General features: G+C 39.3%; 3 protein-coding genes and 1 long non-coding RNA gene across 8 annotated transcripts; 2 read left to right on the top strand and 2 right to left on the bottom strand.

Annotated features, from left to right (window-relative positions):
• The first annotated feature begins 374 nt into the window (after positions 1 to 374).
• Positions 375 to 11,881, top strand: tmem63a (transmembrane protein 63A). 5 transcript variants are annotated; one of them, XM_046372885.1, is made up of 23 exons: positions 375 to 514; positions 2,117 to 2,283; positions 2,899 to 2,978; positions 3,142 to 3,211; positions 3,587 to 3,624; positions 3,749 to 3,891; positions 4,689 to 4,731; positions 4,827 to 4,935; positions 5,149 to 5,219; positions 5,341 to 5,421; positions 5,865 to 5,985; positions 6,201 to 6,334; positions 6,629 to 6,772; positions 7,684 to 7,837; positions 7,928 to 8,034; positions 8,413 to 8,499; positions 8,794 to 8,859; positions 9,159 to 9,321; positions 9,425 to 9,530; positions 9,695 to 9,862; positions 10,359 to 10,474; positions 10,560 to 10,610; positions 11,094 to 11,881. In XM_046372885.1, the coding sequence occupies exons 2-23, from the start codon at positions 2,119 to 2,121 to the stop codon at positions 11,226 to 11,228; spliced, it is 2,352 nt and encodes a 783-aa protein (XP_046228841.1). In that variant the 5' UTR covers positions 375 to 514; positions 2,117 to 2,118; the 3' UTR covers positions 11,229 to 11,881. The 5 variants fall into 5 exon arrangements, with proteins under 5 accessions (XP_046228841.1, XP_046228840.1, XP_046228844.1 ...); XM_046372884.1 differs by having other exon boundaries at positions 393 to 514; positions 2,089 to 2,283; XM_046372888.1 differs by having other exon boundaries at positions 422 to 543.
• Positions 1,754 to 18,071, bottom strand: LOC124050402. The gene is made up of 4 exons (XR_006841610.1): positions 17,741 to 18,071; positions 9,173 to 9,298; positions 2,066 to 2,297; positions 1,754 to 1,951 (listed from the first exon to the last, which is right to left on the bottom strand). It is a non-coding gene; the product is annotated as an uncharacterized LOC124050402 (long non-coding RNA).
• Positions 18,072 to 18,206: 135 nt separating this feature from the next.
• On the top strand, positions 18,207 to 21,321 carry rsph9 (radial spoke head component 9). The gene is made up of 5 exons (XM_046372890.1): positions 18,207 to 18,574; positions 18,665 to 18,821; positions 19,235 to 19,364; positions 19,568 to 19,714; positions 21,068 to 21,321. The coding sequence occupies exons 1-5, from the start codon at positions 18,348 to 18,350 to the stop codon at positions 21,226 to 21,228; spliced, it is 822 nt and encodes a 273-aa protein (XP_046228846.1). The 5' UTR covers positions 18,207 to 18,347; the 3' UTR covers positions 21,229 to 21,321.
• An 89-nt stretch (positions 21,322 to 21,410) lies between these two features.
• Positions 21,411 to 25,082, bottom strand: mrps18a (mitochondrial ribosomal protein S18A). The gene is made up of 6 exons (XM_046372891.1): positions 24,878 to 25,082; positions 24,232 to 24,263; positions 22,873 to 22,977; positions 22,631 to 22,754; positions 22,060 to 22,132; positions 21,411 to 21,931 (listed from the first exon to the last, which is right to left on the bottom strand). Exons 1-6 carry the CDS (start codon positions 25,023 to 25,025, stop codon positions 21,787 to 21,789), a joined length of 627 nt encoding a protein of 208 aa, XP_046228847.1. The 5' UTR covers positions 25,026 to 25,082; the 3' UTR covers positions 21,411 to 21,786.
• Between the last annotated feature and the right edge of the window lie 1,502 nt (positions 25,083 to 26,584).

Genomic DNA, 26,584 nt, shown 5'->3' with positions numbered 1-26,584 from the left:
TTTTGTTCTCACCTGACCCCTATTTTAACAGGCTACTCACTTCTGTACTAAAGTAAAAGATACTTTTAATACTTCTACCTCTTCTGCTTTTGTGCTGTAGACATTTTGTCATTATTTATTTGCTCCTCATTAGAAATCAGAGGGAGGTCCCCCCTATATTTCTACAGACTTATGGATCAGTTGGAATCCCAACATAAGGCTTCTCCAGGTAGGTCTATTTAAGGACACGCAGTAGGATCTACTGCAGGGAACGCCTACTTCCTGGAACACTCTTCAAACGGTCAGTACTTGGTTAGTTTCAGTCACTGAATATACTTACAGAAAAAACTCAGGGGGCGTGTCGTGTAGTGAAATAGGCGTGTCGTATAGTCCGCGACACTGCGCACTTTGCTGCAGCCTTTGCGCATATGCAGAACAACAAGAGAGAAGTCGGCAGAGACGGATATAGTCATATCTCAAGTAATTTACAGTGGCAAGAAGATTCGTTCTCGGCAGCATAAAATAAAAAATACAGGTAGGATAGTCCACATAGCACACCCTGACGTAAGTAACCTGAAAATGTGATTTCTGCTACTTCCAGACTAGTAAATGAAGTTATGTGGGCATACTTTGTTTAGAAACTCTTACTTAAGTCGGTTACCTCTTTAGCATTAGCAAACTTTTCTCCTAACTTGTGTACACTGTAGCTGTCGCGTAACTGTTGCTTCGGACAGCCTGTTATACAAAACACACTAAGCTTTTGTATAACTTTGAAGCTTGGTGGGTCTGTTAAGTATCATAACACAAACGTTAAACGCTTGTCACAGTGTACAGTCAAGCTGTCACAGTAGCAAACAACTGTCAGGAAAAGCAGAGGTTCACGTCATACTCAAGAGGAGACATTCGCGTTACGTGACAGCAGATTCTTTATTGCACTCTCCGTGAAGTTGTAATTTCGCTATTCACTTGTTTTGATGTCCGAAGGAGAAGCCAAAAATCAACGGCCATGTCAAAAGCATAAGTGATAATACTGAGCCCGCGTGACTCGGAGTGTGGTCCGTGTATTTAAGGGGCGGTGGGCCGCGACGGCTCAGGTTATGGCTTGTGACGCGGTTGGGATTTGACAGGCAGATGTTTTCTATTTGCTTCAGGACAGGTCTTGGTTCAGACAGTATGACTAAGTGTCTTAATTCCGAGTTTATCTTAAATAAAACCCACAAGCATAATTATGTTGCAACGGGTCTTTAAAAACACTCAATTAACCAAGCGATGGTGTAGGCTAATGCGCCCAAGCAAGCCTACATTTGCTTTAGTACTGCACTTGGGCGCAATGGGAATAAGTAGTTAATAAGTAGTTACCTGAGTACTAGCTACAAAAAAATCTTACACAGTATAACATAATGAGAAAACTTAAATTACTTACTTACGTCTTACGTGATACTAAGATTAAGAGTAAGAGTATTTCTACACTGTGATTTTGCCACTGTAACTGGAGAAAAAGATCAGAAACCTCCCCCACCAGTGGAACCAAGAGCATGTTGGCTTTAACAGTAGCCAGAGACAACACCAGATCATTTTCACAGTTCCTCACTGGAGCAAGGTAGTTATGGGCCCCAGTGCACACACTTATGATGGGCCCTATAGCTCACTAGTTACTGGTTATGAAGCACACACACACACACGCAGTGCTCGAAATAACCTATCTAGGATCTAATAAGCTATTGGTTAGATGACCATAATAATTTATGGTGCATAATTGGTGCATATGGTGCATAATTTATCCAACCTGTGGCCTAGTAAGCCTATTATAATGTATATAACTTGAAATCAAATTCATTTCTAACACAATAGCAAATTGTAAATTTTTATAGATTATTTTTAATTTGGCCCTGTGATTGATTGGCGACCTGTCCAGGGTGTACCACGTCTCTCGCCCGTAGTCAGCTGGGATGGGCTCCAGTTTCCCGTGACCCTGATCGATAAGCAGTATAGAAGATGACTGTCAGAAAATGTTGACTACTGAATAATGCTTTAGTTATTTGTTACTTCTTATCACTATGGAAGCAGCTCTTGGGGGACATTTCACAAGTCGAGATGTTCTGTGATTAGCCTCTGCAGACAAACTGCTGGTTCTCAGTGATGTCTTCTGAGTGGTGGCAGCAGTGGCCCCTGCTGGTCAGAAATGGTAGCTCTCCCATCCTGGACAACAGCAGCTGCTTCAGCTCCACACAGAGTACCGTACTCAAGGGAGTCAACTTTGGAGGCGTGCCAGTTGTTCTGCTGCTCGATTTCTGCGTCTTTGTGGTATGTCCCTCTGCCTGTGATGACTGGAATTCTCGTGACAGCAGTTATCTGTGTTTTTTTCTACATTAACCTTATTGACAGTTACTCACAAAATAGTTTATATTTTGTTTGCATTGCTGTAAAAATTGCTTAAGAACTTTTTTCTCATTATTCAATATAAAACTGGCAATAGACAAGTTTTAACCTATCATGGAGTAAATGTTTATTGCCCAAAGTAATGGATATAGAATATTGCTTCCTTATAAACTTTACTTTTATTATGCAATTTTGTCTGCCAGAGGGCACAAAATCTCCCAGGAAAATGAAGGATGACTGGCGATCCAGTCAGACTGGCAACTTGGCACCATTTTCACTCCCATTTCATTGTTGGTACTTGACATTGAGCAGAACAGAAACTGTGCTGGTTGACATAACGACAGCAGTGCCAACATTAATACCACACTGAAATGCCAGAGGGCATCAAGTTGTCTATTTGCACATTAAGCAATACACTAACTGATATATTCCATCAATTTTTTTTCCCAGGCACTGCTTAATCCATACCAGGGAGTCAGAATATTAATTTAATGTCATGAGGTAAAAACTGATTGGTTCTATTTCTCCTGCCACCTACAGGCATTGCTCACCATCTTCACCATTGTCAGGAGGAAGTTCTGGGATTATGGACGTCTGGCATTAGTTGCAGACAAAAAAGGGTCAGTTCACACTTCAGTGTTCATTACTAGCATAACAGGCGAGCAGTACCAGTAACATATTACATAGGACTTTTGTCAGATCTAAAACAATGACCATGGTAATGAGATTAATCCTTTTCTTGCCAATTCGATTAAGCCCTTGACACTGTGCTCTGTGTATTAGGCTCACAGAGACAACACACCGTCACTATGGACGCATGTCATCTTTTGTAGATGACCCTGAGTATGAACTGGTATGTAAAAGAACATCTTTGTCATCAGTGTACACACCAGAACCATTGTTCATAAAGCATAAAAGAATAGCCTCCTCACTGAGACAGTAGCTACTTCAGATATACTGCGTATCACATCATGACAGACCAGCTTTATAAACATGGCTATCTTAAGACGTCAGTGAAATGCATTTTATTAATCATTTTAAACCACACTTAGTTAGACTATAAGATCATTTGATTTCATTGACTTGATGTACTATTCTACTAATGGGATTTTAGTCTCAAGATAATTTCAAGACCAGACTTGAACTATAAAGAATTTACCAAATATTCTTTATCAATATTATTTTCACTGTATGTTAAGTGTAAAAAGTTCTCTCTCACTCTGTTAAGGGATGCTGCTCTTGGCTGCCTTATATCATCAGAATGGAGTGAGTAGTTTGTTGTAGTTTGTTCAGCTGGTCATTGTTCCTGTTCAGACAATTGTATAAATACCTTCTTGTGATGACCTTCTGGTGATTTCTTTTAATCATTGTTTGTGTTTTTCTTTTCCAGTGAGGAAAAAATCAAGGCCAGATGTGGCATGGATGCTGTTCACTACCTGTCCTTCCAGCGTCATCTGATTGCCTTGCTGATAGTAATAAGTGTCACCTCCCTTGGAATCATACTGCCTGTGAACTTGACTGGAGACCTGCTGAGTGGGTGTTGTCCTATTCTGTCTTTTAAGCAGAAAACTACAAGAGATTGTGTTTTACAGCGATACAGTCTAGCACTACAAATTTCTGCCATAGTGGTGACAGCCAGTGTCTGTTAAAGGCTAAAATTACAGTTATCTTACATGGCTTTAGGCTACTTTATGTGCAGATTATTGACCAGGTGCTTGTTCAGTGTGTGTATAATGACTGACACTTAAAATGTGAAGGCGGCAATCAAAACTCAGAAACCGCTCCGTCCACTTGATAATCAGTGACTGGTTCCTAAAATGTGGACTTTCTTTCATAGTCATTAACCACATCTTTGAATAAGTCAGGGTTAGGGAATTTTTTTCTGTTCATATTCTTGTCTGCTCTTGATTACATTTCTACGTTCTATACTTTTTTGAATGCTGTTTATTAGTGATGTATGATAGTATTTGCATGACATTGGAATAAGCAAGTAAAGGTTTGAAAATTAAATATTGGCATAAGCCTAAAATGATAATTCTGTAGATATGATAGGCCAATAAGATGAAGCTTCAATTATGTACTTTGTTGAGCCAGCAGCTTTCTTTATTTCCCCCGTGAATGTGTGTTTTGAAAAGAATTGTATTTCTGCACCTGTCAGTGGGTTAGTAGATAATAGATAGTAGATAATAATCTCTAAAGTCTGCTACAGGACAGACTTGATGTTCATGGCTATTTGGTGGAAAAAATAGTGCACATATCAGTATCAGCACTGGCAATTGTTCAGAATGAGCTGGAAAATATCCTGCATCCCTACTGTTTATTTCTTTCAGATAATGATTTTGGAAGGACAACTATTGGGAATCTTCAGCACGGGTAACTACTCTATAAGATACTTAAACAAAAGTCTGTATTTCAAAACAGTGACAAAAATGGCCATGACAAAAATGCATATTGATCTGTCATTTTAGAAACCACCTGTTATGGCTGCATACAGTGTTCGCAGTTCTGTACCTGATCCTGACTGTTGCCCTGCTGCGACGCCACACCTCACAGATCAAAGGAATGCGCAGAGAGACAGTGAGTCTCTGATTGCACAACATTATGAACATCCTCGCAAAAGTGTGAACTGTGTCCACATTGCTTGTTTTACTGGCTCTGTGTATTTTTCATTGGATTGCCCATCTGTGAGGAACTAAAGACATAATGCCAGGCCAGATTACTGTGTTTAATTGCATTAAGTGGATGCTTGCCTTTGGTGGTACCTGACTGATCTGTCATTTGTGTTTGTAGGCCAGAAACACCTTGTTTGTGAGTTCAATCCCTGAAACAGCAACGGATGAAGCTATAAAGACCCATTTCACGTGAGTTGACTTCACTGTTTCCATATTTTGTAAAGTCGAGATTTGGTCTTCATGTAGAGCATATTACCATAAATAGTGGCCCCCTGCTCCATTATTCAGTGTCAGCGCTGTTTTTGTGTAGAGAGGCGTACCCTTCCTGTCAAGTGTGTGCCGTGACCTTGGGCTATAACGTGGCAAAGCTCATGCATCTCGATAAGGAAAGGTAAGAATCAGAAGAAACATTAACTAAAAAAATCACATGATTATTGCCCTCTGTGCCAGCTTCAAAGTTATGGCCTGTAGAGCCACCATTTCTGTACAGTTTGTTGTTGAAAATTGTTTTTTTGGTGTGTGCTGCTAATAATTTTTTTTTAATAATATATCTAACTTATCTAACTATTTGTAGTGAGAAATAGGTTTGTGCAGTGACAACCTCATAGAGAGAATTGTCACCTAACTCGCAGTTCTAGTAAATTTTTCTGTCTCTTAAAGTGTGTTTAAGTTTAACCCCCAAAATTTGTGTGAGTATTTAGGTTGCAAGCACCAGCATATGAAGCATATTCTAGGCTTGGTATTTAAATAGCTTTAGGATATTTAGCTGTATTTGTACAAAGTTAAACCAACTTGTATAATTTTCTTTTTGTTTGCTTGTTTTCTTCACCCCAGGCTGCGAGCTGGAAAAAACCTGCACTACTATGAGCGTGTCTTAGACAGCACAGGGGAACGTGAGCTGATTAACCCCCAGTTGTGTGGTCACCTCTGTTGTTGTTGTGCCAACTCTGAGAAGGTGAGATGGACCAGATAAGACATTTTGTTCAAGGTGTCTGGATGCCTTTAGTTTTAGCTTTTAGTCTTTGATGAAACAATTTAGGTTAAGAAATGTAAATGCAAACACTCCACATAAGCTTGTTATGAGTACAAAGCTCCAAATCTTGTGATAAAATGAATGAATGGTTGTTTCAGTGTAATTACTGTATTAAATCTGTGCGTGTGTGTGTTCAGGTTGATGCCATAGAGTACTACAGGACTAAAGAGAAAGACCTGTTGGAAGAGGTGAGGAAGCAGGCAGAAGTGGTACCACAGCACCCCCTGGGGATTGCCTTTGTCACCTTGCAGACAGAGGCTATGGCAAAGTAGTGAGTACCAATTTCAAGGTTTCTTTTTCTGTTGTTATCTGCAACTCTCTTTAGAGGCGTAGTAAATTGCAGGAATGATTGGTTGGCATATGTATTTATTAATATGTATTTTCTGTCATGAGTAGCACAGAAGCAGCAGTATTATGCCCGATGACTGTACAGTGTATTTTTAAGGCTCTAGTCTGATCTTGATGTGATCTATGGATTTTTCCACATAACTTTTGTACTGGAAGCTGGTTACTGTTTAAAGCTGGTCAATGTATCTCTCTAACAGCTGTTGTTTACTCACTACAGCATTCTGAAAGACTTCAATGCACTCGAATGTGGTGGCACAAACTGCTGTTGTGGGAGGGTACCCCAACCTTCATCCAACAGTAATACCCTGAAAGTGAACAAGTGGAGGGTCAGCTTTGCACCCCATCCCAAAAATGTGTTTTGGTAAGGTCTGAAACAGCAGACCTCCACACAGTATGTACTCCTTGCAGAACATATGATGTGGTACTTGTGCCAGTAAGGCTGGGCAATAATTTAATATTATCATTAACTGACATTTAGCAGAATCACATGGTGTTAGTGGTTTACAGAATTCTGATGGCCAAATTGATGTTTGAACTTTTAGTTTTTTTGTACATTGTAATGCATAACAGTCGAACACTTTTCATTACATTGATCACTAATTGGATTATTTTACATGTGGTCTTTCAATATGACAATATTAATATTCTTAGTAATATTGTGACCATATAACTCAAAATGAGTCCTTTAAGAGTGGGTATCTGCCGATTTCAACTCAATTTCAATACATTACCTAAAATATAAATCATTCTCACTGAAATAACCAGTGAAGATGGTTATTGATATAAAAGAGTCATTGTGACTCGTGAAATAGACATGAAGTAACCTATCACTTCTCTTCAGTTTTTTATTTTTTTTTTTTTTGAACAACAAATCTGTGTGTCCACCCAGGTATCAGAACGGAGTTAGTTACTGGTGGCAACAAATATATTTTCACATTCGCTCCGTTTATTTTTCACTGGCAAAAGAATCTAAATGCTCACAGTAAAGAGTCCAGCTGTTTAATGAGAGCAGCACTGCAACACTAGCAGGGTTAGTTGGGCAGAGCACAGTGGAGTACTTTAAAGAAAAATTTGGGAAATGTTTAAAATGTTATAAAGTAAAATGGCACATGTAAAACATTTTAATTCAGTTCCCTGAAGGAAATGAACAGAAATCTATGCAGGAGGAATTAGAGCGCACCCCATACTGTTATGTTTTCTCCAATGTGCTACTCCTTCTTTGCCTGTAACTGTCCTGTTGCTTCTGTTTTTCCTATCATCCCCATCCTACAGGGACAATCTCTCAGTGCGGGGTTTTTCCTGGTTCACGCGCTACATGATGCTCAACTTCTTCCTTTTCTTCCTGCTCACCTTCCTCACGACTCCCTCCATCATTATCAGCACCATAGACAAGTTCAATGTAACTAAGCCCATCTACTATCTCAATGTGAGTCTTACACATGCACATGACATTCAAACTTGTCACAGTTCTGCTTTCAAAGTGTGGAACCTACAGTTTGTTTTGTTTGTTCTGCAGAGTCCTATCATCAGTCAGTTCTTCCCCAGTCTCCTGCTGTGGTCCTTCTCTGCACTGCTGCCCACCATAGTCTACTATTCAACACTAGGAGAGGCACACTGGAGCAGGTATTACATACACACACACACAAACACAGTCTTGTTTCCATCACTGTTGGGGACATTACGTAGACTTACATTCCTTTCCTGGAGGCTTAACCAAAACCTAAATATAACGATAAACATTACTTGCCTAGTCCTAATCTTTAACCTTATCCTAACCCTAACCTCAGCCTAACATTGAAGCAAGTCTTCACTCTAATATTTAATGATTTACATTGTGGGGACTTTAAGGCAGGTCCTCACAATGTGACTGTGTAAACAGATTTTTGTCCCCATAACTACAGGAATACACATCCATACACACAAAAACACACATTGATGGTGCAGTGATTGGTTTCTGTTGGCAGTGAAAAGTGTTTTGATGCAGCGCCGTCTGTGTCTCAGGTCTAGTGAGCAGCTGAGCATGATGCGTAAGCTGTACTTCTTCCTGCTCTTCATGGTGCTAATCCTCCCTTCGCTAGGACTCACCAGGTAATTTGCTTTACCACCCCTTTGAATAGGCAACCGATTACCCATCATCAACGTTAACTGTTAATTTACTGAAATAATTCAGTTGTAGCGGTCAGTGTATGTCAGATAGAATAATGAATGGGCAACAGAAAAACGTAGGAAACGAGGAGCCATAAGATGTGACTCATTAGCATGTTTATACAGTAAAATGCCACAAAAAAGTGAATGTCAGTTGGCTGAAATGGATTCTCTCATACAAACAGCAGATTCGGAGAGAACCTTGCGTAACTTCATGCACTTGTTTTTCTCCATTAGTCTTGCAGTGTTTTTTCGCTGGCTGTTTGATAAAGAGTTTCTCTCAGAACGAAATCTGAGGTTTGAGTAAGTATTCCCACGTTTTATAATTCTAATCCAAAATGTATTAACCAATCAATTTTCAGCTCTCACACTTAAAAAGAGAGAAAAAGTCACATTCCAGACTACAGCAGTTTTACTGTCAACACACATCGTATAAATTCAACTGGATACATGTTTCATAAAATATTGATTGTAATTCTATTAAAATAATTTTTTTAAAGTATTTGTTGAGTTTAACAAAAATATTTTATACATTTGCAATAAATTTTCACCTTTTATAGTTCTCTTTTATCTTTTTCTTTTCCTTTCGTTCTGGACACAAGGTGTGTGTTCTTACCTGACCAAGGTGCATTTTTTGTCAACTACGTGATCGCAGCAGCCCTGGTGGGCTCTGGGATGGAGTTGCTGCGGTTGCCAGGGTTACTGCTGTACATGATTCGCATGGCGTTTGCTCGCTCTGCTGCTGAAAGGAAATATGTCAAACAGGTTTGTGACGGTGTGGTCCATTAATGACAGACCTAATAGTCATCACTGTATTTTTCTATAGTAACATTTTCAAGCCAGCCACTTTTTTGACTCGTGTTTACAGAACCAGGCCTATGAGTTCGAGTATGGAGCTATGTATGGCTGGTCCCTGTGTGTGTTCACTGTCATTATGGCTTACAGCATCACATGTCCTATTATTGTGCCTTTTGGTGAGTATTTAGGAGAGCTGTACACAAGCATGTAATCACACACTCAACACATTCAGTAGATCCAGTCACTTCAGTGTCCTATGCACACTTCTCCACCCATATTCAACATATTTCCATTCACTTCCATTGTGAAATTTTTAATGCTGTGTTGTGTGTGTCTAAAGGTCTCCTGTACATGATGCTTAAGCACCTGGTGGACAAACACAACCTGTACTTTGCCTATCTACCCGCTCGCATAGACCGCCATGTCCACTTGGAAGCTGTCAACCAAGCTCTGGCTGCACCCATCATCTGCCTAATATGGCTCTACTTTTTTTCTGTCCTCAGAACAGGTTAGAAACATTGTCAACCTTCTCCAGGTACCTGAAACCTGGAGATGGTTGACATCAGTAAAGTGACCCAATATTAAATATGATACGTTAGAGACCTGTAAATAGAGAGGCCATGCAGTTTCGGGATGTTGTATGTGTTCATACTGTACACAGTTTTTAAAATTTTACATGCATAGAATTTAGGCTAAGATTTCAGCCTCAGTGACTGAACATACTCAGTTTTTAAACTGAGCTCATGCCTATAATACTACTGAACTATTTCAAGGTAAACTAAAAAGAAGAAAAGGCTCAGACGGCATGTTTTTCTCAACACTATAAGTTCCAAACTATGATTCTTATGAGTGAAGTTTTATGCTGAATTAACTAAAAATGTGTGAGGAAATGTCCACCCTTGCTATTAAACTACGTGTAGATGATTGCTTGCATGCAGATATGTCAGATATTTATAAAGTAAAATGTCTATGTCTCTGTTTAAACTGTATGTGCTGTGTTTCAGGTTTCTGGGCTCCCACATCTCTATTCACACTGGTGGTCCTGTGTATCACTGTCTTCATCTCTGTTTGCCACACCTGCTTTGGCCATTTCAAGTACCTCAGTCCGCACAACTACGAGGTGAACGTTGTGTGCTTGTGAGTACATATGCTGTCACTTCTATGTCACCTTTCACGCTGAGCCCTCGTATTACGTTGTTTTGCAGGTGAAAGAGGAGGATGAGGAGGCAGCGGATGGCGTGGAAGAAAACAGCACGGTACTGTACTTGTTCTATTAAAAAATTCCACTTTGCTCTAAATTCTGTCACACTATTTGTCATGCTTTTGCATTGTTCTTCATTCGCAAAGTAAAATACCAGAGCTTTTAAAGAAAAATATCACACTGTGTCAGCACATCAACTTAGGTAATTGAAAATGGAAAGACCTTGAAGCAATGAATATCAGGTCAATGTTGTTGTCATTGATTTCTGAAAAATATGCTAAAGAACTATATGTTCATGATGACCTGTAGTTTCTGTGAACTATGGTTACCAGTCATTCTCCCAGGCCAAGTTCATTTTGCAAATGTCTTAGTTTCAGGATTTTTCCCAGATCTTTTCCAATTCTTTTGCATCATATCATACGTTAGCCATTACATGCACGTATTGAATCACACACATCTGGGGGAGAAATATCCAAAAATGAATATTGAGAAACACTGTCAAGAGTCCTTTCATCTCTTTTGTGTTACATAACTACAGGTCTACCTTCCCAGAGTGCTTAATCCCAAATCGCCTGCCAGCGTCCCACAGGAGTCGGATCCCCGGAAGTCTTATGGCACTACGCAGGAGAGCATGGTCTACAGCCCAGAGGAGAAAAGCATGTCAGATGGCTGAATCAGTGTATTTCAACACCGAGTCAAAACTTTGAAGACAATGATTTCAGCATTGGAATCAGAGTTCGAATTGACCTCGTTGATCAGTCTGTTCCACTGAGAGAAGACCTCCAGATGTTACTGCAGAAAAGGTGCAACAGATTCCAAAGATCATACAAGCTTCTTTTGGAATTATATACTGTAAGTATCAGTGAGGTCAGCGTGAAATTATTTGCACTTAATCAGCATAGGGCACACAGCCATGAGAAACCAGCTCAGTCTTCTATCATATCCATTATAAAACACAGTTACTTGTTCTTTTTTCTGTATGAGGCCTCTCCAATAAGGACCAATTTACCAAGAAATGTTAAGTCGAAACCTGCCATTTCAAACAAACTGCAATGATTGCCGGGAAAAAATGCTGGAATTATTTTTTTGCACACGCCAAAGGTAATTATGCAAGTATTACTGGAGCAAGATAATCAAACCAGCAAAACTGACCCCAAAGACAGGAGAACCAAGTACAGCTTGTTCTTTTTTTGTCCAGAGTTTAAATTTCTTCACAGTGCCTTTCTGATGCTCAGAGGACAAAACCCGCCAAGGGAATAATTTATTGTCTACTGTTAATAATGCAGTTTTTGTATCATGAAAGGTCTGTCATGTGTTTACTAAAAACAGCTTAATGTTTTTACTTTAATTTGTATATAATGTATTTTAATACTTGAACGTGCTTTTTTAAATGTGCATTTAAAAAAAAAAGGCAAACTGGTATCTTTTAATGCTTGGTAATAAAATCATTGAAGCTGAATGTGAAATGTCTGGAGATTGTTCCAAAAGAACTTCGCCTTTGCTTCCTATGTTGTCATGTACATTTCAGTATGAAGCAAAGTCACATGAAGTTTTAAATACTAGCAACAGGAACAACTTTACAGTTATGAGCGTGTTTTGTCATTGGAGGGCGCTGTTGAACTGCAGTGGGGAAGCTTAACCTCTTAAATATTCATACAGCGGTGACAAAGAACAAATGCTCAGTGTTGAATTGAGGATTTCTAACTTATTCTGACATTGGTATGAGCCACTTTACTGGGTGACAATTCTAGTAGCTCCACCCCCTCACCTGATCTTTCACTATTGTATCCCTTTCTGTTCCCCTTGTCTTTTGCGCTCTCTTTTTCCTACCCTCTTCCCCTTTCTCACCATGGTACCTGCCTCAGCTGAGAAAGACCTCTTTTGTCATTTGATGACTTGTAGCACACTGTTTTGATTAGCAACATTGTTAAATATCGGCAATGAGGTGCTAAGCTAACAACATAGTATGTAGGTTATTAGCTATGGTGAAAAGCAGGTTCTGGACTATTGGATGAGGATCAATGTGTTTTTGTTTCAGCAACTACTGAGGCCCCATTAGGGTACTAATGGGGCCTCAGTAGTTGCTGAAACAAACAACAGTCACCGGAGTGGTTCTTAATAACTTAACAACAAAAGGGTTCTTCCTGGCTTAAGTATGTGACACACTTTTGCTTTTTTAATGTTAATATTTTCACTTACGGGCCTTACAAACAGACAAAACAGTCAAAATGTAGTAAAGAAACTCTAAAATTTGTCACACTTCAGCTGCTGCCAACTGCATACTTAGTCAGTGGTCACAAAGTTTACAGATTGCTCACAAAGAGACTTTGAAAAACACATTATTACATTATTTCATAACTATATAAATTTTGTAATATCTGAGAGCAAAAAGGTTATTGACCCCTAATGTCGGACAAAGATTGAGTATTACAAAATAATCTCTCACTTGTTTATTCTTTCTCAAGAATTATTTCATTTGTGTGTGTGTGTGATTAGGCAACAAAGAAGCTATTCTTACTGTTTAATGATACCCAGTATGCTGTAATTGACAGTAAAACCTACCATACTGTTTTTTAGGTAAATCAAATAACCATGCGAACATATACTGCATGACTCCCATGCAAAGAGCGTTGGACGCAGATTAGAACAGACAATCCCTTAACAAAGTCACATGAGAAAGCCACGCAGCACGATGCAGGAGCACGAATAACTTGCATGTTCCCTCAAGTGGCGCCAAGGTTGAGCTGGGAAAGAGATGAGTGTTTGATATTGGACACCTGTCCAGGGGTGGTGTGTGTGAAATTAAGGTTTAATGCACTTGCTGCTTAAGAGGACTGTCTTCTGCAAGCTCACTGGAGCAGGAGTACTGTGTATGTTTGGGCTGCAAGGAGCCTGGGAAGCAGCTATGTCCAACAGCAGCAGCTTTCCAGAACAACACACCAAACTTTGACCCCATGTTAAACACACCACAGATTCACTGGCTCGGTTTTGGCCCATCTGGTTCTGGGCTTCTATGTAATGGGTGTGTGAAAGTCTGATCTGAGGTTTAATCCAATTACTTGCAAAGAAGAGAAGTTTCAACTAAATCCAAGTACATATTTATTCAGAATTAATTTATTATTGGGAAAAAATGTTATTAGATTTACTACTCCTTTACAGTGTTGTCTGCTTGTTGCCCGCTGTGCACCAAAAATGACTCTCAAGGTTACATCGGTATTTCATTTGAATTATTTAATAGAAAACAGAGCAGGGTCTCTAGTTTAGGCATGTATGTAATTAGTGCCTAATTACATAGACGTTTTGGGGAAATTTCTCAGAAATTATTATAGACCAGATTATTCTTAAATTACATTAAATTCCTAGGCAGAAAGCAAATAAGCCCATTTCCCATGATGGCAAAGTATTCCTTTGCAGAGTTATGACCGAGCAGTAAACTTGTCAGTGCTCTCCGATGGACAAAAGATTAATGATCGATGTTTCTAAATTCTTAAGCAAGAATCCCAAACATGTACTGGAATTTGTTTTTGCCTACACACTGTCTGCAACAAGCTAATATTGGCTAATATTTTATCTCTGTTCATAATCTATTCTAAACTGACAGAAAGTATAGATACTGAATAGATTTAGAAAAGTAAAAGAGAAGAGTTTTAAGGAAAAACAATAAGCTTTGTATTTCGTAGGTCACATGAAACAGCTGTAATTTCGTCTGTAAGATAGTTTACACCACACACCCGATACCAGATCAAGACTTTTATCCAGTCTTAATCCTAAACCTCTGCAAGTGTGTTTAGGTGTGCAACCCACTGAACTCAGTGCCCTCAATGCATTCTTGGTATTGTTGTCATCTCTGCTTTTGTATACTGCAGACACTATTATTTAGCCACTTCACTCCCTCGCTCTCAGTATTCACTTAATTCTGCACTCTCAGGCCACTGAGCTTAAGAAAGAGCCTCTGTGTTTGTGTGTGTGTACATGTATGTGTGTATCAAACAGGAATTAAACCTTTTTAGGGTTCTGAGGTTTTGGGGTCAGGTTTCCTTCATGTCACCACCAAGATCGATGGATGTGACCTCTGACTGCTCCAATTTGTATATAAACATGGCACTAGCCAATCACAGCATCGCGTGGGATGGTGCCAACCAATCAGAGTGTCTGGCAGCATCGTGCTCTGTGGCACTCCCATCTTTTGTCCGTCAGGATTAGTGCCGTGGCAACGCTGGTCGCCTGGGAGGTGAGTTTCCCAGAGCAGCGGGACCAAGACAGAAACAGACCACTTCATTCCAAGTATTACTTCCTTCCCAGCCAATTGGGAAACAGAAGTGGAGTGGTGTGTCTGTGTGTGTGTGTGTGTGTCACTAAGACTTCCAACTCCAAAACTTCCACCTAGACTGCCAGCTCTAATGAGGTGCCATCCTGAGCCACAAGCTCAAAGTGTGTTTGTCTGTGTGAGCGAGTGGGTGGGTTGGTGAGGGGCTGTCCTTGTGTGCTCTCTTCTGTGTGGGGAACTCTGTAGAAAAGTCACCCCACTCTCCCTCCCCTTTCTGTTGGTGGACTACATTAGCCAGAAGGGCAGAGGGCCAGACAGCTGAAATCACCACTGCTGATGAAGCATGTGACTCCAGACCGAGGCCCTTTTGTTTGGACAAGCTACAGCCGACACACAGAGTTCTGGAAATGCAGTGGGTCGAAGAAATAGGCAAGCATGGGAATTATTGGACATTGGCAGTGATTAAAATCTGTTTGCGTTTTTTTCAGATTGCTGTTCTCAAGTGGAGCTGCTCTTCCGATTTTCATGAAATCAAACCTGATTTTGTACAATTTTTACAATTTACACTCTGCATTTTCTCTGCAATAGTCATTCAATGTATTTACTTTTTTAAAATAACTCTTTAGATGGGTTAGTTTTAATTGTTAGTCCACCATTCCCATGATGGTGACCTACTTGCCTTCATACACTCAAAGGATTAACAAGACAAGTAAACCACATTTCCCACTTGCTGCTGCTTTATGTTAACTCAGCCAGTTAACCACCGCAGCAGTAGAAATTGCTGGATTTCCATTAGCAGTAACTTTATACAGCGCTGATACAACACTGAGTGAGCAGTAAACAATAAGGCTGATGTCAGCGAAATAAAATTACAATGACTAGAACTGCTTTACATACACACTTCATTTCCTGTGAATCACCCAGGCATGTGAAAGAAATTTGAATGGCAGTTCCTGCCAGTAACAATGACAAGTGTTTTATAAAGAGGTTATTACAAATCGAAAATGTAGCTAAAAAATACCAACCACAAACAGTATCAGAGTCAAAGTTTGATTTCATTAAAATGATATGTGTTACCTTGAAGTGATGAGGACATGTGGTGTAGAATAACAGCAATAAACCACCATCCAGCATGACTGAGAACATTGTTCTGTTTTGTGTTGCGTTTTGTTTTTGTGCATTTAAATTGCATCTCTAATGTAGAAACCCTAAAATAGTTGGATTTCAGGGGCATTTAAGTCCTAAAGCAGGCTTAAATTAATACAGCGGGAGCCAAGGCTGTCAAGCAAGCTGACAAAAATAAGACCACCAAGCACAAGATTAGTCCAACACTGACTGACTGTCCAAAACCACTTGTTGGACAGAGTCCAATCATGTATTTCTAAGTGTAACTTAAGCCAGCTTCACACTGCTTACACTGCCTAAGACTGCTGGATCTGAGCCAGGATATACTAAACAACTGATGTCAATTTAGTGTCTTTTGGATTTGCTCCATGCAATGCACAGGAGAATCAGTGAATCTGGCAATACTCAATTCATCTGCATATCCAGAATAGACTGCTACATGTGTTGAGCTCATGAAGTTAAATCAGCACTATGAGCAAAGAGCAAAGGAGCTTTCTGACAGCACGGGAATGGAGAAAATGAATGAAATACTGGAAATTTATGAACGAAGAAAGTAAACCTCACCAGTAGGCACTCACATTTACCAAAGTTTGGCAATACTTTAAAACAAACACTAGACCATTTTAACATCACGCTCCCACCCAGTTTCACCAGACAGGGAATCACATCACAGGCACCCTTTGCTATGTCACCCTTGAAAAGCAAATATAAAAGTGAAAAACAGATTTTAAAAAAAAAACAAAAAACTGCAAATATTCAACAATGACAAAACCACACAGCATACACTGATGCCTATCCTATCCTTCCTGCTCTCCCATGCTAGATCATGTTTCATGTGTTTTTTTTGCTATTTCAACTGTGGCCAATTCACCCCAGCAGCCTCAGTCCTAAAACAGACACACAGTTCCACACGCTGTACACACACTGTGCCTTTTTTCTCATTTTCCGGCTCTAAACCCTACTCATGAAATTGCAGTAAGCCCCAAAAAGACAGCCTCCCGTATGCTGTGAGTTCATGTCACAAGCCCGTAAGTTGCTCTGAATTATGGCTGTGGGAAAACTTTTAAATTAACCTCACATTATGATCTCCAATTATGTATTTGTTAGTTATTACCTGCTCAGCTGAGCACCATCACTCTCTCATGCTGTTTCCATTCCATAATACGCAGAGAAACACAGATACGCATGCAATGATTGCAATGCACTTGGAGATGATTTCCAAGCAGTATCCACCCCTATTCCCGTGTGCCATGCAGTCATGTTAGAGGGATCTAAGCATGTATCCTGCCAGCTGTGCAAAGGGCTTAACCGATTCTGTCTTCCAAACACTTTGGTCGAAACTGCCAGAGGAAAAAAAACTGCCCAACTTTATGGCTGTAAGGAAGAGGAAAGTTACAGGATTATTCCAAAAACTACACTATAAGAGTCAAAGCAAACATTAGCCTTATCACAGTGGGACATTAATGATGACTACGTTCAGTTTAGGTGTTCCCTGCTATTATACATTAAGTGATATGTCCTCACTGTCTAAGGACACTTAAGTGGAATGGTGCCAGTGGAATGGAGCCGTCATGAGAGGTCTAGTTACACCTGTGCTTTTCCTGCTGTCATCTGTAGAACCATTATCCTAAAATTGTTTTATGTTTCCAATACTGATTGGCAATAACAAGATATTGTGTCTGATTTTAGTTATCATAATAGTGACACGTTTTTAACTTTACATGTTGTTCTATCTCAGTGAAATGAAAGTTTGTACCACTACTTAAACACCAGCAGTTTAGTTTATAACTTACCAGTAGCCTGTGGGATGAGACCGGAAGCTGTGATTACTTTCACTCCTAGCGACAATTTAAATAGAGACCATATTTATGCACTCTGTCTGTCTTCTTCTTTCAAGCACACTCTTGAAAGGATGGGGCATTACGTCAGACCAAACTCGCGCGTGGTCTGGTTTGTATAAACACCACAAACAAACACACCCAAAATGAAACGTTAACAATTTCGTCTTGTTTCTAATTTGACAGTGATATTTAGCTGCAGCATTCAAAACAAAACAAAAAAAAATATTGGCAAAAAGGGGGAAGTTACTGTATTCAACTTTAGGCTATAAAATGGTTCTGTGGCTTATTGCGTTGTATTGCATAGCAATTAAAGAATAATGCGACACCTGTACATTTAACGTGTATACGTAACATCATGCTAATGCCAATAAAGTTATTTGAAATGAACTCAGAACACACAAAAGCAACGACGCGTTGCTATGACAACCATTGCAACGACGTTTGTTGTCATTAGCGTTCAGACCTGAAAGCTTTGGTTAGCTAGCTAGCAATTAGTTTAAAACGCCAGATAACGTTAAAGTAACTAATATTGACTTTAAAGTAGTTTATTGCATAAAAAATGGACTCAAATTCGTTGTACTATTCGTTGGAGCTCGTTGCCGGTAGTGGACATACTTTAAGCGTTGAACAAAGAGCCGCTTTACAGACTTCCCTGGTGATCCTGAAGAAAAACTATAAGTTCCATCGAGTTTTGTTTTGGGGCAAAATATGGGGATTAAAGGAGGATTATTTTATCGCTCAGGGGAGAGGAGAAGATGAGTTGCAGGACAAAAAGAATTTCTATAGGTAAGATAGCCTCAGTTGTGATTATTCTGCATTGTAGCTACTATTTATTTGCTCTTAATATCTGTATGTGGTTTTGTGTGTTATCTGCAGTTTCAACTGCATGGACTGGTTCTTGCTCCCCCCAGCCACAGACTCTATGATTGAGGACATGTCCAAGGCTGCAAAGGCTCGCTTCACAGGAGACCCCTCATATGTGTATGAACATCCTGAGATCCTCAGGCGAGGAGAGAGAGATGAGGAGGTAGTGGTAAGTGTGATCAGATCTGTGAAGTTGCAAACTGAGTGTAGTGAAAACATTAGGCTGCCAGATGAAACTCAAAGTGATTTCAAGTCACACGTACCAAGTGTTGTCAGAGTATTGTGATAGAAAGTGATAAATTATTCTTTGGACAAATAAGGATCTGGGACCAAAATTAAGCATACAGTAAAAAGAAGAAAACAAAGCTGTAGAGACAATGTCCTACTTTGCCAACATATATCTTTAGGTGCACAGTACTTCAGGTCAGCTACCTCTGCAATAAACAACCATTTTTATTCATGAAGAATTAGTGCAAAAGAGAAATGCAGCCTTAATTTCATAGCTGACATTTTTCAGTGATTATATTTTGTCTATCTATGCAGTCATGAAGTGACAGCGTAGTGACGGGTTCTTGGTTTCAGACCAAAGTCAGCGAGGAGACGAGACTGGCAGTGGCAGTTCATCAGATCGATGAGGAAGTGTCTGTGGTGCCCCGTGGCGCTTTTCTCAAGAGTCCACATGACCTGGTCCAGATCAACCGCAGCTTTAGTGGTAAATGTATAACACTCTGCCATGTGTCACTGTGGAGCATTAACATTAGCTGCTGCATATGAATGACCCTGAGGTGTTTCATAAAGTCTGGTTAAAATGTGGTATTTCACTGGACGGATATGAGAATCATCATTTTTAGGAACTATTTCACAACACTTCTCAAAATTATTTGGTTAATTTATTAGCCCTGCTTTGTGTTTCAGGTCTGTCTTACTCAGAAGCAGGAAAGCTTGACAGCTTCTTTCACTTCAGCAAACCAAAGAATTTGAAGAAGAAATCCATCCTGGAAATGGGTGAACTGAACCCAGCTATTGACTTCTTGGACGTACTGAGTGATGACATACCCAAAGGTGAAACCATACTTCAGTCTACTCCACATTATAATGTGTCACCAGCTGTTTCCTTATATATATACACTCATATCTACATATTTATACATTAACACAACTTCGGGTAAGAGGTTTTATAAGGAAAACTATATGGAGAACTATGGACCCATTAACGCAACATTAGGTTTTTCTTATATTTGTCTTTGAGCCATCATGCTGCATTACAACTTGATGAGGTATGATTTTTGCCCAAACTGTTACATAGATTTAGTTGACTGCTAGTGAGAAGCGTTTCTTCCAAGTGAAAACACATGAATCATTTTTAACAGTAAAATGATTCAATTAAGTCCTAAAACTGCTGATGTCAGCATATTTGCACAAGGGAACAGATTTCCTGGGAATATGTTGACAGTATTTCCCATTAATTTTGCCAATCATCAAGGTTTGTCATACAGATGGGTTTTTCATACAGATTTTGCAGATAAATCTGAGGTTTTACCCATGAAACCAAGGCAGTTAAATGGTTACTCACAACTATAGGAAATCCAACTAAAGCAGTTCAAGTAAGTTAGTTGGATGTACTCCAAAGCAAGATGAATGTGTACGAAGTGAGGCTGTGTGTGTGTGTGTGAGAGAGAAAGAAAAAAGTTTGTGTCTGTAACACATCTGATTTAAGAGTGCTCCCACATGTGTATATGTTTGTGCGTGTTCTTTGAGTTAATACGAATGTCAGCAGTGTCATCACTGCAGCAGACATGACACAGCTGTCTTAATGCTACACTCACTGCAAAAGTCTGAACAGGAGATCACACGCACATGCTAAAAGGAGAAAGAGTTAACATTTTCTTTTAAACAGGGCCCAGGGGAAAATTCAGTATGATGCATTTCCAGACAGGCACCAAGACAGGTGCTTTCCTCCAAGACCCTCAGTTGGGCTTCCCTTCTGTTCCACATCTCTGCAAAATGTCCATGTCCTGATTTATGGCTTTAAGTTTTTCCTCCTGTAGTTTAGTTATGACATGGACACCACGTTTGATATTACACACCAAGCTTCTAGACGTTTTTACTTTTAGTTGAATTATATTTTGACAAATAAGTACAAAGACGATAGTGTGGTGCAAAAACTGTCTTAATTTAACAGAATCATCTCTGGGTCTTCCTGCTCACACCCAAACATACTGAGAAACAGGTTAGACTGCAAACAATAAAATCACAAAGGGTTGATTTATTGGAGAATCCCTTGGGAGCCTCTAGCATGTGAAGAGTATAATGTTGTTGGACTGAAAAGAAAGGTTACTGCAGCCGTGGCTGACGTGGCAGCCTCCTGTGTTTAAAATCAATTGCTTACAAAAAGTCTTCTTTGTTTGTGTGCAGGATCATGGAGTCTTCAGTTTGAAGGGGCCAGCAGAGTGTGCGTGCTGCGCAGCCTGTTGTGGCTCGGTCTGACCTTCTACCATATGCCAATGACACCACAGCATGGATACATCTATATCGGTGATGGCACTAAGAATTTGGACCTTCCTTTCATGCTCTAAAGAGAGACATCTTGCACTTTACAGCTGCAAATTCCTCATGTTTGTCTGTTAGTCAAATCAACCATCAAAATGTATTAAATGGAATACATTGCAGGCCTTTTTGTTTGTCTTATTTCAAAACAAATAAATTTAGGATGTATTGTCATGCTCTTTTTGCTCCATTTAGTTCACATGCAGAAAAGTTACACAGTAAACACACACAGGGCATTTTATTTATGCATCTGAGCTGCCTTGAATGTACACATTCAACATACCACCAACTCTGAAACTGTAACACTAACCCAGCTGATGCTCACATTAAGTTGTCAGAGTTTGCTTCAAGGGATTTTTGAAAACCAACAGAGACAGAATGGAGAGTTCTGGGTGGGGCTGAGCATGATTCATTAAAAGCATGACGCAGCTTCATAAACAAAAGGCAGTTTAAATACAGATGGATGAAGCTTTTAGGCCTTTATCCTGGGAGAGTATGACAAAAGTCAATCCAGTTTGAACTGCACCCCTTCCATAAAAAACGGCCCACCCACAGTTACTGCACCGATTTGTCAGTCTTTCTGTCCTTCAGTGTTTTGTGTAAAGAGGTTTGACGCCGTAACGCACATTGTTTTTAAGTGCTGGGTGGCCAACACTCATGCGCTTCTTACACCACTTCAGTCCAGTTTTATAGATGGGTTTCACCGAGTCAATGGACCAGCGGGTCAGGTATCTGTACAATAAACAGCAGATGTGGAAGACAAAAATATTGCTAGCTTCAGTTTCACAGTGACTGGTGCTGACATTTGACAGGTGATAGCTAGAAACACACATATAAGCAGACACACATGTTGACATTACCTGTTAAGCTGTGGCTTGGGCCTCTTTGTGACATGGCCTTCTGGAAGTTTGGGTTTGTGGTCAGGCAGTAGCCCTTAAACACAGAGAAAAACAAAAGTTACATTCATGTACCAAATTTAAACCACCAAGGGCTAGGGTTAGTACAGCAGGTCCAAAAAGGTCTATCTAGTTGAACCTCATTACTTGTCAACAAACTGGATAACCGCTTAAGCTTTTCCCAAGAAAAATGCCAAAGTAGTGCCAAGTAAGTGTTAATTGTAGCCTTGAAAAATCAATATATGTATCACCATGGCAAAAATGACAAAATATTATTTTGTATTTTGTATGTATTTCTGTCTACAATCAATACATGGTTTAGAGATTTTTGGCACAGCCAGTACACTTTCTTCCCATCTTGACAGTGTGGAACACATTACCAAAGCCTGTATATGACTTTATTCGCTTATCTACAACACTGTACAATATTTGGATTTGTTTTGAAGTAAGACAAACAAACCGTTTTAAATTTGTAAATTAAGTTAGTCATTGTCAAATGGATAATCAACATCAACAACCAGGAAGCAACAATCACCTGCTCTGTGGGCCATCTGCACACAGATGGCAATCTTGCGATGTTCCTCTAGACAGAGACCAGTGATTCTCCTGGGCAACATCCCGCCATCTGACCTGATGAACTGACTGAGCAACAAGACATCCTGGAGGGGGTGGAAAAACAAAAGACAAGAAAGAAAACCAGGAAATATTAAAACAGATGATACAGCTCCTGTATTGTCTGAGATTATGTGGTCATTACAAGCCAGTGGACCCATTTACCGTGTAGTTGTATTTGTGCTGCAGGTTCCATCTGTAGATAGGACACTTGGCTGCTGGGTTTGGAGGCTGTGGTCCCGCTAGAATGTCCAGTATTTGTGCCTCAATCTGACAGAAGATTAATATGACAATAGTTGGTACAATACCAATACTGTTAGGTTGGTCAGGGGTGACTGAGTATTCATATGTGCAGTACGAGAAAGTATTTGTTATCAAAAGCCCGTCTCTCCCAAGATCCTATCTAAGTGTTTTTTGTGGAGATCTTCCTTGCCACATTTGAGACAACAAAAAACTTTGTATTTCATTTGGCTGTGTGTGGTTTCGCATGACATAGCAGTGCACCCTTCCGTTAGTTTCATGCTCTGAGTCCATGTTGTTTGCCTGTGTATATCTGATTTCACATCTGTGTCCATGGGCAGTTATGGGAGAAATTTGCAGACAGAAGTCTATAGAAGGATAAAGTTTAGTTCAAGCAGTACAGGATGAATGTTTGAACACAGGACAGGGTTTATATCCTCTGTAACACCTGACTTTATTTTTAGACTTTGTAAATTTATCATTTTCAGTGTTTTTTATTTTTAATATTTTAAGTTTTCAGTTGCAGTTTTGGTTTGATAAGGAAAAAGCCTACTCAGTCAGGTTTACACAAGAAAGCTAGTTGATGAGGGTTAGAAAAAGACACTGTATGGGGTTAATAAAAAAAAAAAAAGAAAAAAAAACTCAGACACTGTTGACTTCTGGTTTCATATGAGATATGAACAGCTACAATTAAAGAAAAATTGTAAAAACATCATCTCTGTTTGGAGTTACAATTAGGTGCAAGGTCTCCTGCAGGTTTAATCTTGGGTTTAAGGTTTGTTAGTTTATCCAAAAAGTGACAAGATGACCCAACGTGAGGTGACGAGCATATGCATCTCACACACAACACGTGTATGGAGTCACCACATTTGAGCCTCTGATATGGAAATCAGACAAAGATACACTCTTCAGACAGTGCAAAACGAGTGAACATTATTTACGTTATTTATATCTGCTGCTCACATCCTTTATGACAGAACAATTGTTCCGTTTGTGGTCACATCATTATTGCAAATATCTACTCTGCAGGGTGTATTTCTGCTCACCCCTAGTTTAAATGTAATAAAATGTTTCACTTCATACCTTTAATTGTTTTTTAAGATTTGTTGTCGTGATGCATAAAAAAAAACATCAAATTGTGCTTAAAACACATCACAGAATACAAATCACACAAAACTGACAACAGGCTCTACACAGTATATTTAAAAACCTAAAACACTAGAGAAAATAGATTGCATTTACAATATCATTATCAGTTTCACATCATAGCCTGGTGTTACGTACCGTTGTCGCATTACCCTCTTTCTTCTCCACCACTGTGAAACAGACATTACATGACGTTAGGTCTAAATCACAATTATAGATTTGACTATTTTTCTTTGCTGTCTTCATACTATTTGAAAGACATGTTAAGAGATTATGGAGTTAAGTGATAACATCCTTGGTTTTAATTAGTCAGTAAAATAACAGTAAAATATTTTTTCTTGCTAATTCTAGCCAGATCACAATTTACAACTAGGAGTGTTTTCAGTGACGGTGATTGAAAATAAGGTTAGATGAGGCTGAAGGCAGTACCCCCTTCTATCTTAATTATGCATAAGCAACCTATATACACAACTGTCTACAATGAAATCAAATACTAAATTCTGAAACGTTACAAAAGTGCAGAAATAGGTTACTAAACTAAACAATATAGTGACACAAGAGGAAGAAGCCACCTCACTGACAGCTACTTCCTTTATTTAAATTTGTTGTTGCTTTGGCAATAAGGCAAGGTACTTTTTTGCAGATGCATCATACGTAGGTCTTTACAAGCTGAGACAACTGTGCTTAAGTACCACTCATCACTGTCAGTGTCTATACGTTGCTAGCTAGCTAGCTCTCCTCCAAGTGCTGGGCTAAAATCTTAACGTTAGTGGACATGTCTCACCTTGGCGGATTCCTCGGCTCTGAATGGCTAAAGCAGATATCTTGGGTATATTTATCCCTCGTTGAACGGTCACGCTGGTACCTGTAACACCCAAATTTAAGCCCGAAAATGAAGCGCACACCGATTTCAACAAACTGCGTGCCGCCATGTTCAATTCTTGACCTTCGCTGTTCCCTTCCTGTCTGGTAATCTCGCGAGAATGGAAAGAGCGACACCCATGGTGGAGAGCTTTCATTTCATCGACGCCGGTAAAGACCAATAAAAGACAAATGCCATTATGAAGTAGTTTACACAAATAAATAAACCAACTTGAATACCCCGTATGTCAGTGACATTTGTTTGTATTTAATGAACTGACTTGATAAAAAATGGCTGCATTGCCAAAAAGAATTTTCTTTTCAAGTCAAGATAAAGCCTTGGTTTTATAATCGTTTGTCAAAAGCTTTTCCTCAAAGGACAGATACATTATGAGCTAAGATCCAAATCTAATTAATTAGTTTTCAACAAAACAAATTGCACTCCAGCATCAAATAGAATTAAACAATGACTAAATGGCATGTTAAAAAGGAGTATGTAAGGTTAGAAACAGGTCATGGAACAGGTGGTTGTGACATCCAGATCACAGAGCTAGAGCGATTTTTTAAAGGCCTGAGAGAATTCAGTATAAAACTAGAATGCATTTCTCTGCCAGATTTGAATCGAACATGCCAGTGCAGCAGAAAATAAATCCTGTCGTCTGTATGACAAACTGCTGCATGAGTCGTTGGATCCCACAGATACTTTAATCCTTCTTTTGCTCGTGTTTAGATGTTCAGAGCTCATAACAAAGAGTCACTGTTCATACCTCTATTCATACCACACCGATCAGATGAAAGTTTGAAAGGCACCTAGAGGAGCAGTGTAGGAACATGCAAGACTTTTGTTGCAGAAAGTAAAAGATACAGGTGGATCCTCCATGCCCAGATAGAGACTCAGAGAAGATAAAGAGCTTGATGTTTGATAGTGTTATCTAGAGAACACTATGCCATTGTCCAGTTTCCACGTTTCTGCTTGTTTTTTTGCAGGTTTTATCTTATGGCTTCATCTGTTTGCAAAAAGAAAGCATTAAGAAAACCAAAGCTGCAACAATAGAAAATTTAAAATTCCTTTCTTAGATACAATGGAAGACATTTACCAAACTTATTCTTGTGCGAAGCTGAGCGTTAAATTAAATCTTAGTCACATTGAAACATAGCCTCCCTTTGCAGGATCTCCTACAATTAACCAGATTTATTGGAAAATAAAACATTGTATATTATTCTCTGGATAGGCCTCAATTTTCCAAACAAATTATGGAAATAATGATGTAATATGTAATAATGATACACACAAAGAAATGTACTCAGCATGGGTATACACAATGTATCTTGGTTGGAAACAGATACATGAAACCGAAACTTTTGTTTGTTTGGAAAAAACTTAGAGCATCTATAAGTTTTTATTCACATCTTGACTGCTTATTTTCAAATACTAGGAAAATAAATTGTGATAAATGCAATTTTTCAAATCTGTTACTAAACGTAAAGTGAACATTCACCAGCTGTAATGTAGATACCAACTTTAATGTGACACACAGTAGACATGAATTTTTCTCCTAGCAGCTTTAGCAGTAGTTCCAGAGCCTGACAGTGTCTCCTGTGTGCTCTTCAACAGTTGGTTCAGCAAATT

The sequence above is a fragment of the Scatophagus argus genome, chromosome 19 (genome assembly GCF_020382885.2).
Source record: "Scatophagus argus isolate fScaArg1 chromosome 19, fScaArg1.pri, whole genome shotgun sequence".
NCBI classification, from domain to species: domain Eukaryota; kingdom Metazoa; phylum Chordata; class Actinopteri; family Scatophagidae; genus Scatophagus; species Scatophagus argus.
Note: the sequence above shows the minus strand (reverse complement) of the source record. Positions and strands in the feature narration are given on the sequence as shown.